This window comes from Mya arenaria, chromosome 3 (assembly GCF_026914265.1).
Source record: "Mya arenaria isolate MELC-2E11 chromosome 3, ASM2691426v1".
NCBI lineage: Eukaryota > Metazoa > Mollusca > Bivalvia > Myida > Myidae > Mya > Mya arenaria.
Genome location: NC_069124.1, coordinates 62,717,890 through 62,729,340, shown reverse-complemented (window position 1 = coordinate 62,729,340; position 11,451 = coordinate 62,717,890). Strand labels below are relative to the sequence as shown.

At 35.7% G+C, this 11,451-nt stretch overlaps 1 protein-coding gene across 1 annotated transcript; it reads right to left on the bottom strand.

The window, feature by feature from the left end:
• Positions 1-2,862: 2,862 nt before the first annotated feature.
• LOC128228803 (F-box/WD repeat-containing protein 5-like) lies at positions 2,863-11,416 on the bottom strand. The gene is made up of 8 exons (XM_052940306.1): positions 11,284-11,416; positions 10,047-10,203; positions 9,580-9,825; positions 8,400-8,583; positions 7,597-7,736; positions 5,275-6,098; positions 4,781-4,993; positions 2,863-4,017 (listed from the first exon to the last, which is right to left on the bottom strand). Exons 1-8 carry the CDS (start codon positions 11,310-11,312, stop codon positions 3,705-3,707), a joined length of 2,106 nt encoding a protein of 701 aa, XP_052796266.1. The 5' UTR covers positions 11,313-11,416; the 3' UTR covers positions 2,863-3,704.
• Between the last annotated feature and the right edge of the window lie 35 nt (positions 11,417-11,451).

Sequence of the window (11,451 nt, the reverse complement as noted above, 5' to 3'; positions counted from 1 at the left end):
GGAATTTTATTTTTTGGTCGGGAAAAAAAACACAGAAAAGCAAAAGCTTAGATGATGTATTCTCTATGATTTTCTATTTTAATGTCAAGTCAATATGTAAGTGTGTGCACATTTGTTTTTGCTTTATCTGACAAGTTCACTTCATTAATCACTCTTTATACTTTGTAAATACATGTTATAATAGACAAGTGACATAAAAAAATCAACTATTTTCGGTAAGTTTATTTGCCATTTAGAGTTTAAAGAATCGGCTATCACTTCACTGTGTTGTCTTGGCTGCAAATTGTCTGATACCAATTCACCAACCATGTCATTGTTACAGTTAGCAAAAGAGCTTTTTTGTTTCCTTCTATACAGGGAATATTTATCTGCCAGGAACTAGAGATCCAGGAACTTGTAAATCAACTAATTATAGCTGTCTGATAAAACAAAAGCTGTCTATCCAACAGTGATTCAAATAATACTAGTTGTCCATCACACATTCTGTCCAACAAGCAGTCCAAACAACACTGGTGGTCCAACAAACACTTCCCTTCCAACCATTTATAGTAACTGTTGTTCAACCAGCCGGTATATCAGTTGAAGTAGTTCGTAAATTTTTGAATAATATCATTGTGTTTTAGAATTGTTTTTATTGATCCAAGTTTAAAATGATTGTCAGTGAAGTATATTATTGCAAACATAATTAAGATTTCCAAGAGTTAAGTCATAAAGTTTAACTGCTAAATAAAATTACTACGCGATCTACTTGCATCGGACTTAAACATACCTCTTTTTGAGTATGTAAACCGTCCAAATACATCCGAGGTTGTTTTCGATAAAAATGGCCGAGTAGCTCCGAATGATCCGATGAATGTTTTTCATTGGCTTAAACTTTTTCAGAGATGGTTTTACACCAATATTTTTTTCGTCATATTTTTTAGAGCTATTGCGATGTCCTCTGCTTTTAATGATTTGCCGCGATAAAGTTTGACGAAGTGCTCAAGGTGAGCTATTATGACCGCCCTGTGTCCGTCGTCGTCGTCCGTCGTCAACAATTTGACGGTTAACACTCTAGAGGTCACAATTTTGGCACACTCTTAATGAAACTTGGTCAGAATGTTACCCTCAATAAAATCTTGGACGAGTTCGATATTGGGTCATCTGGGGTTAAAAACTAGGTCACCAGGTCAAATTAAAGGAAAAGCTTGTTAACACTATAGAGGTCACATTTATGACTGTATTTTCAGGAAACTTGGTCAGAATGTTAATATTAATGATCTCTAGGTCAAGTTCGAATCTGGGTCATGTGTGGTCAAAAACTAGGTCAACAGGTCAAATTGGAGGAAAAGCTTGTTAACACTCTAGAGGTCACATTTATGACTGTATCTTCATGAAAGTTGGTCAGAATGTTGATATTAATAATGTCTAAGTCAAGTTTGAATCCGGGTCATATCTGGTCAAAAACTAGGTCATTAAGTCAAATTTAAGGAAAAGCTTGTTAAGACTATAGAGGTCACATTTATGACTGTATTTTCAGGAAACTTGGTCAGAATGTTAATATTATTGATCTCTAGGTCAAGTTCGAATCTGGGTCATGTGCGGTCAAAAACTAGGTCACCAGGTCAAATTTAAGGAAAAGCTTGTTAACACTAGAGGTCACATTTATAACTGTATCTTCATGAAAGTTGGTCAGAATGTTTATATTGATAATCTCTTAGTCAAGTTTGAATCCGGGTCATGTGTGGTCAAAAACTAGGTCATTAGGTCAAATCATAGGGAAATCTTGTCTAGGCCAAGTTCGAATCTGGGTCATGTGCGATCAAAAACTAGGTCACCAGGTCAAATAATAGGAAAAGCATGTTAACACTCTAGAGGTCACATTTATGACCATATGTTCATGACACTTGATCAGTATGTTATTCTTGATAATCTTTTGGTAGAGTTTGAAACTGGGTAATCAGAGGTCAAAACCAGGCCACTATGTCAAATCATAGAAAAACTTTGTAAACACTGAAGAGGTTACATTCTCTCTTTTATCACCATGAAACTATGTCAGAATGTTTGTGTTTATGAAGTCTATGTCAAGTTTGAAACTGGGTAACCGGAGTTCAAAAACTAGGTCACGAAGTCAAATCATAGAAAACATTGTTAAAACACTGTTGAGGCAATATTTTCTACTTTATCTATATGAAACCTGGTCAGAATGTACTTATTACAGCAAGTAAGGTTTGCAACTGGGTCATCCGTGATATTCAAAAAAATCATCTGTGATATTAAAAATAAAACTTGGTCACTAGGAAGGATCTAAGTAATATATATTTTAATTCCAGCAGGTATAAATGTTTTGATTCCATACCTCATGATTATATTTGGATGTGAATGAGATGTGAAACCCAAATCTTTAGTCCTGTTTGGCACCATATAACCTGAATTGGTATGCGGTAAAGCCCAAATAACCAATTCACCATCTTACTTTAACTTATATGATTAAATGTAGCTGAACTGAAGATGATCCTTTAAAATTGTGGTCTAAGGCTGATAGGGAAGAGTTTTGTCACAATTGCCCTCGCCCTGAAAACACTTATTTCACACTTGAATTGAATCAGGTGAGCCATACAGGGCCTTCAGGGCCCTCTTGTTTAAATTAATCTTGTCATTGCTCAAGTAATAGGGCTCGGGCTTATCGCGTATGGCTTAACTAACTCACCACTGACCAGGCATGTTTTACTTAGATAATTAAATGTAGGCACATTGTAGTATTAGTTGATCTGGGAAAAGTATACTCCCATGTCCTAAAACTTCATGTATTTGCTGTTTGGCATAAAACTGCCATACTTCCTCTGACACTTTTTCTTACTTGTTTTATGTAAAAAGTCCCGGTTATAAATTGAATGTTTATTTCAAAACCATAACAATTTTTTTATTACACCAAAATGGAACATATCCTTAAATAATACGAAATCACAGGAGCCTTTCATTTTGGCAAAATACATAACACAGTATAACAATCAAATAACATGTACAAGCATCAAACTTAAAAAAAATAAAAATTATTGGGTAACTAAAAATCCACAGAAATGGATGAGTCACCTGTTTGCAATGCCCATCATAGTCAAATCAATCATAATGAAGAAAAGTAAAAAAGGAGCAAAATTTTGAAGGAAATTAAGGCAATTTATCACACAATAAAATTTGGCCAAGACCTTTTGCGTTCAAACACTGTCACTAACTTAATCATTATTGGATAACAAATATGCAAGTTATTGTTTGCACGGGACATAAAGCTACTATGCTTTAACATGAAGTGTGCATAACTAGATTTTCACAGCCAACAAACACTTTTTCCCATTTCATCATGATTGTATAATAAATATTCTTGTTATTGGATTATCTGCACAAGGCTTTGCTCAAATCAACGCAGCCACAAACACCAAAAGTAATAACCTATAGCTCGCCTTATCAGCAGTGGCTACATGAACAAAAAAACCCCAAACAAACCGCCTCTTTCAAATGAAACACAATTATGACTTAATCTAAACCAAAGATCTTCAAAGTAATAAAAGCATGCATATGAATTATGTTCTTTATTCAACCTAAATAAACATTATCATCATATCATCAGATCTGGATTGAATTTTGAAAAAGAACTTCTAGCCAAATATACACCCAACAATACAACATTGTTACAAACATGAAACAATTAACAACAATGTCAACTATGCCTATGGTACTGGTGTTGGCACAACATTAACTTCCAATGGTATGTTTCTATTTTCTGGTGATTTATTAGTGACTTTATCTAACTCTGTGTTATCCCTACGATGTATTTCTTCTGGTACTTGTATTCCCAGTCTCCTGACCTCTGCCCGTGACCTCCAGACCTTGAGGGTGTGGTCATCGCTAGCGGTAACCAGGTATTCCTGATTGATAGGACTGAAGGCGGTGGCGTTGACCACACCATCAGTGTGGGGCAGGGTACCAAGCAGGCTATGGTAGTGACGGTCCCATACATAACCCATTGCATCCTCACTCCCGCTGCAATACAGATTGAAACATACTTTGTGGGGTTGTCTTTACCATATCATTGTCTGTCAATATAAACGTGATCCTGACCTGTATGCATTAATAAATTACTAGGTGAATTCGGGAGGATTTCAGTTTCAGTGAGCAGTCCATTCTCGGTTAATTTTGTGACATAGAGGCAATGGTTGTTGCCTCTATTCTTGAAGTATTATTTGATCATCAGTTAAAAAGTAAGTATAATTGTTTATTCACATTTAATTAAGTGGTGAATGTGCAGGCCTACTAATATTTTGTCCAGAAATATCAAGGTTTGATCCTGGCTAAAGAAACCCTGTTCTTTTTTATTAAATCGCAATGACCAGTACGAAAAGATCCAAAGATATATTTACTGTGAAATTATGACAATACTTTCAGAGGTGACAATCAGTTCTGTTCAATCTGGTTGAAATATACCAGTACATGTACATGAGCGCAAAAATATTAAGTCATGTTAATATAATCATACTATATGAGCTAAAACCATTTTGCAGTAAAATGATTACCGGTAAAGAAGGTTAATGAAGTTACTGTTTTATTATATAACCGTAGCAAAATAAATCCAAACACATATCAACCATTTGCAAGATTGTCTTGATCTAAAGTCAAATAAGTACATATTTTATATGTATAACTAAGATAAGAAAAATAATTCATAAATGGTATTTACATCAACGTTTAAAACATATTTTAAGCTTGTTTTCAGTGTAAGTAGGAATTTAAATCAAGGCAAGTTTACCTTGACACAAAATCTTTACTGACATCGAGGAAGACAAAACAGCACATATTGGAGGGTGAGAACCCCTGGTGACCTCTGTAAAACACCCCAAGGTCCAGCAGACTCACAAGATCAATGATGCGCACCTCAATGTTAGGGGAAAGTTCAGGGGTCAACCAGGGATCAGCTAGGTCAACAGTCCCCACCCATGGCCGGCAGTTGATGAACAGGTATCTGAAATAAGTCATGGAAACTTTGTCCACGTCTCATGTCTGAGAATACCAGAAAGGTACAACACGATTAACTTTTGAACCTTACTAATATGCACCACAACATAAGCAGATTAGAACAAATTTATGTTTGTGAAAAATGGTCAACAGGATATTGCATTATTCTTTTTCCTTAAGACTTTTTATCCAATAAATATCAGATAGTATAAATGTAGCACACCAGATATTACAAAAAAATTGTTATCAAACTTTCATATCAAACAGGAATTTTCACACTTCACCAACCTATGATCAGCAGAAAGACAAAGGCCAGTAACATGACCATGCAGATCTATGAGGTGGTCAGGTGTGTCTGCGGGGTGGGGCTGCTCCAGCCAATGGACATCATTGTTGCTGTAGTTGACCACCATATCGTAACCAGCCCTGTCCTCCCCCAGCTCTCCATCCTCCCCAAAAGGCTGGGAGGAAGAGCTGGACCCTCCACCATGGAGTGGGGAAATGTTTTTAAAACCCAGCTGGTGCAAAGCTACAGCAAACTCCCCAGTCACATATATTAGGTTTTTTAATTTTTCTTTACTTGCATTATCACAAATTGAGCAATATTTGACTTTATGTTTTCTGCAATCACTTAAACCTGCACCACTTGATACATTTTTGTCCAAACCTTCTTGTTCTATGTCCATATTGCTATCTGCATCATGTTTCTTACACAAATCACAATGTAGTTGTTCTTTGTCATGTTTGCATTTGAGATTCACATTTTCACGATCTAATGAAGCACTAGCTTGTTTTAAATGATGGCACTGTTTTTTGTAGCTGGAATACATTGAAGTGTTTTTCCTACTCATAGAGTCCCCATCAGTGTCCTCAACCTCTTTTTGTGTGAGGCAAATGAGGGGACTACTGTCTGTGTCATACACCATAGGCTCACTCTCGTGAGTGGTTTCAATGTCAGCTCCCTCAGACTGGTTCAGTGAGGGAACAACAGTGGACACAGTCAGGAACTTGATTAATGAGGCTGTCTCACTACTGAAGTTGAACAGTGGGATGCCAGATGAGTCATCTGGAGTCCCCTCCCACTCGCTACCAGAACCCCGGGTGTCCTTTACCTGTTTGAACAATATCAGTACACACATGGTTAGAAAATATACATCAATGGCAATGCATAGAAATTGTATATTAATTTACTAATTAGAATACAATTTATTCGAGAAATTTCATTTTTTATGTAATTTCTGTAAATGGCTATTAAAGGGACTGTGTCACAGATTGGCACCAAAATTTTTTTTCTGTAACGAATCTCAGGACAATTATCTAATAGAATGTGTTATGCTTTGATATTATAATTGTAAAAAAAAGTACCAAAATGTAAAAAAAAAGTTGTGCCGGAGACCGGGTTCTAACCTGTGTTGCCAAAATTGCAGTCCAGCATCGTATCTACTGAGCTACGACAGCTTACTCTAATTGGGTGACATAATTAAGCTATACACCTACCTCGGTAATAGTACCAAAATGTAAAAAAAAAATTGTGTCAGAGACCGGGTTTGAACCCGCGTTGCCAAAATTGAAGTCCAGCATTTACCTCACTGACCTACAAAGGCTTATGTTAATAGGGTGACATAATTAAGCTATACACCTACCTCAATAATATCACGTGATAACACAGACTTGACAATCACGCATAAGGAATGAATTCTACCTGGTAGACATACCCAGTAATCTTTTTTAATGGAAAAATACGAAATAACTGCTAAACTTAAATAAATTGTAAACTATGTGGTACTTCAGTTAGTAAGTTTCAATGCATTGTACACATCAATGCCAAGTTTATGTCAGTTTTAGAAAAAAAAATATATTTTTTTGCTATTTTATCATATGGAGACAGCCCCTTTAAAAAAACGATTCTTATTATAGGGTATTCCAACAATCAAAACTATGAATGATCAAAATGATTTGCAGGCTTTAAACTAATTTTCTGTGTATTTTTAAAAATGATTAAATGCTTCCTCCAGCAAATTCAAAATCAAAATTACATTTATATCATATTGATCTTAAATTTCTAAAATATTATACTATCGGTAACATTTTTTTCTTCAAAAACATGAATGCACACAAAAATAAGTACTGCAAGTATATACCAGATGATGAGATACCAACACTCATCTGTTTTCCTAAGTCGACATAGGGGCATAACAACATTATCAAAGTTATGGACCTTGCTGCCCATTTGTATTGTCACTGGTACCATGTGTTTCATGTGAACCTTTTTGAACACTTTTTTAGATTTAAGTTTAATATGCTGCTGATGCCGAAATGACACCAAGATAATGACAATGCCTCAACAATTTTTCCTTTAAAAACAGAAAGCTTATTAACACAAATATTAATTCATACATTCTGAGGGTGTGCCTGTCAATTGTGTTTTTATTCTCATATCAATAGATTTATAATAGTGCATATTCAAAACTACTTGGACATTTATTGTTCAGTGATGTTCACATAATAGACCACATTTTAAAAATGTATTTGAATGAGTCATCTTCTTGAAACAAAATATTTCTATATATCATTTAATACAACAATTTAACTCCTTTTACTGGAACTGACCTTATGAGCTTCTATCTGTACAGTGGTGGCGAACCTGTCGAGGCTTATCTGGAGTGAGCCGCCCAGGAACGTGCTGTCATCCATCCATGCTCCAAACAGTTGTGACGGGTCCATTGTCACTACCTGCAGGATCGCAAAGTCTGAAAAAAACATTTAAAACGCCTGAAAATCTGTTAGGATCATGAACAACTATAGAACACATGAATACACCAATGATGAAACATTGTGTTCATTAATATATCTGTAAGACTCAGATTTATGGACTGCCCAACCACTGTGGCCAATCCCACAAATGGCATCAAAATTTCATTCAGTACCATATAAAAGAAGTCAGCAGCGATGTGGGCTCCCATGTTATTTCTCATAAAACTAAAAAGAATGAAAATAGGATACATCAAGCTTAATAATTTCAGCATCTATGGGCCTGTACAATTTGTTTGTTCGTTGTTGTTTTTCTTCTTAAAATCAGATTGTATTCATCCCAAAATAACAGACCTGATTTTTTATAGAGGCTTTTACCTATTTTAATAAACTGATGCCTTTGTCTGACAGCATGTACTTCATCTTGTTTATAAGATGACATCATATAAAGATTAGTGACGTCATTTATAGCCATGGTTGATGGGACGTTTCAGAGAACGGCCAAGGTTGTGGATTAAATTGACCACTGTTGTAGGGCTGACCATAGATTTGAGTCTTACATAATCTTTATATAAGGTATAAGGAACAAGTACATGAAAATGTTAGAGTAATGTGTGTAAGTAAGCAAATCAATATACTTTATGCCATGTTGTACCATTTACCATCAATAAGGGAGAGAACAGCCATGTACCCGCGCCGGTCCATAATGCTAACAGTTTTCACACTGGAAACAAGAACCAATGTGTCCGATTCATTGAAAGCAGAGAACTGTGTGAAATCCCAGCCTAGCTGCTCAGCAAAGTTCCTGCTGTATTTCAAGGACGTCGGGTAACCCATCTCCCACACCTGGGCAATTCATAAAGACTGACATTGAGCATTGGTTTAAACTTTTTTTCTTTTTTTTTTCTCATTATATTTTACATCGTTAAAACAGATCTGAGGTTTAAAATAAGGATCAGAAAACAAGCCCCTAATCTTATACAAATTCCTCTCCAGGTAGCAGAGTTTTAAGACTAAAGATGATATTATTATACAAAGTGCTACATTCCCTATAATTAGGGTGCTATATATTCTACAACTTCCTCACGAAATGTCGTACAAACTTTTACAGAATGTTCAATAATTATTCAGGAACAAATGTGAAGCATTTTGGGGTTGAAATACATGTAAGTTAAATAAGAAATATAAAAAATAATATGGTTCAGGTTCTTTGTTGTTAATATTTGTGACGCGTCATGAGACTTTTGGCCCGAAACCGATAGCCTCGATTTCGAGAAAAACGTGCGCAAAGTTGAAGCTTAAAAAATAAAGTAACGAAGTATTTATTGTAAAAACAACCACTAAACATTTTGTCACCCTAGATTTTTCAGTCAAATATATTCTTTAAAATGTAATGTTCATATAAATAGTGTTTTTTAACCACTTTCTTTCGTTTTGTTTATTACTTTCGGTGTTATCTCCCGTCGTTGTCATGTGCTATTTTTTAACCCAAATTTGAGGATGACATGGACAGTTCTGCATGATTCCAAAACGATTTGTACAAAATCATAATGTCTTTTCTACAACAATATTATTGAATGAAGCAAAAATGTTCGTTTAATGTGAAAAAAATTAATGTAAATCAGAAAAGAAGCGCTTAAAAAACCTAAAAGCGGTTAGTGTCACTGTGGAAATACAGTTGAATTAAGGGCAAGCTTTAAAACACTGTCTACAAAAACACATACAAACTCATAAGTTGCTAAATAAAATTCATTTTTAAACACATGCATTTTTCAATTTTAGAACCAATTTACAGTTTATGATAACATATATGTACTCAATTAATATTGGTTGTATAACTACCTTTAAAGAAGCATCTTTTGAAGTTGTGCTGAACATTTTGCCATCATGAGAGAATGTGACATGCAGGACCTCATCGTTATGTTCGGTGAGGGTCTCTGTCCACACAAGGGGGGCATGGTATTTGACCCGCTTCACCTCTTCCTTCCATGATGTTTTTCCTGGGCGCAGTGGCTGAGATGAAGAGCCAAGCTCCAAATGCAGCTTGGCACGCCATAAAGTCTCATCGTAGGACACTCTACACCAGGACTACAAGAATTAAAAAAAATATATTAATGTCATATATAGAGACATGAATGACATATGGTTTGTTTGCATCAACATGATTAGAAAACTTAACAATCGGCATAAAGTCACAAAAAAACATATTTCATCATATATATATAGATCTAGGTCTTAAATTGTTATTCCTAACAATTTAATTGTACAAAACTATTGTAAAGTAAACCTTCAATTTTAAGGTTTCTCACTTTGCAAACTACAGCAACAGCAGCAAGTGTTGGTATGTCAAGGAATGAAAATATGTGAAGGAGAATTGAATCTGGAAGTGCCTGCCAGGCGCTAAACTCCAACTCCACACTGACGTCATCCTCACCATTATCGTCATCGTCAGTATGACTTGGTGACCTGTAGAAGGTATAAGTAAAATCATTTTACACATGCATTACATGTATACTGTATTAAAATTAAACTGATAGCCGTTAAAGAGTCTATTTTCATAAAACAACCGGTAAATATAAATATTCAGCTTGTTGTATGCTTCTCTGGATGGATCTGGATCTGGATGGTATGTTGCAGGGCCTTTCAGCATATAAGCAACGGGAGAGAGGGGTTAGTCCAAATGGAATACGGCTGATTTGAAGCCGTCAACTGTCTTTGCTTGCACAACACTATCACTCAATTTATTCCAGTCAATAATTGTTCGTGGGAAAAATGATTGGTTATAACTTATTTTACACTGAATAGTTTTGAAGCATGTAGAATGATTAATTGTCTGATTTGTAATAATGTTATCAGTGGCACAATTCTCAAAAGTCTTAGCTTTCACTCTGCGTTTATTTGCTCGGACAGGCGTTAAATAGTCTTGGCATGACAGGGCTGGCACCAGCCCCCCGACCACCTTATAAAACATTGTCAGTCTGTTGGCTTTCCTTCGGTCCTGGAGTGAAGGTAGTTTCAGGTCTCGAAGCATTTGTGTGACACACCCAGGGGACCTGGTGGTGTAGTCGCCCGTGATAAACCTAGCGGACTGTTTTTGGACCTTCTCAAGCTTGTCAATGTCTCTCTGGATGTATGGATCCCAGACGATCAAACTGTATTCCAGGGTAGAGCGTACCAAAGACAGGAATGCTGTTTTGCGACAGGATTCAGGGCTTGGTTATGATTCATTCTGTATTTAAACAACTTGTTTATTGTACTGTTTCGTTGAGATGGTGTAATCCCTAACAACTGACTTATTAAACTGACTGTATCAGTACTTTTTAGAGTTATGTTATTAATAAAATCAATGGTGGTGGTGAAATCCATTAAAAATATTCTGCCGACTGTTGTCTCTGTGCCAGTTTTCACTAGTGTTTTAGTCATCCTCAAATAATTAGTGGTCTGTAACCCTTCAATTTGGTGATAATAACGCATTTGAATTTGTTTCAGCAAATTTACAGATACACCTCTAAGTCATTTTAAAGATCTTTTAAAAGCTGTTCAAACCTTCTTTCCTGTAAACAGACAAGCGGCATATCTTATCTTATGATTCTGTAAGATGGACTCCAGTCAAGAAACATTCGGAACTCCTCGGCCATTTTTTCAAAAACAAAACATTGTTTTTGAAAAAATGGCCGAGGAGTTCCGAATGGTCAAGAAATTGTTATTTACAAT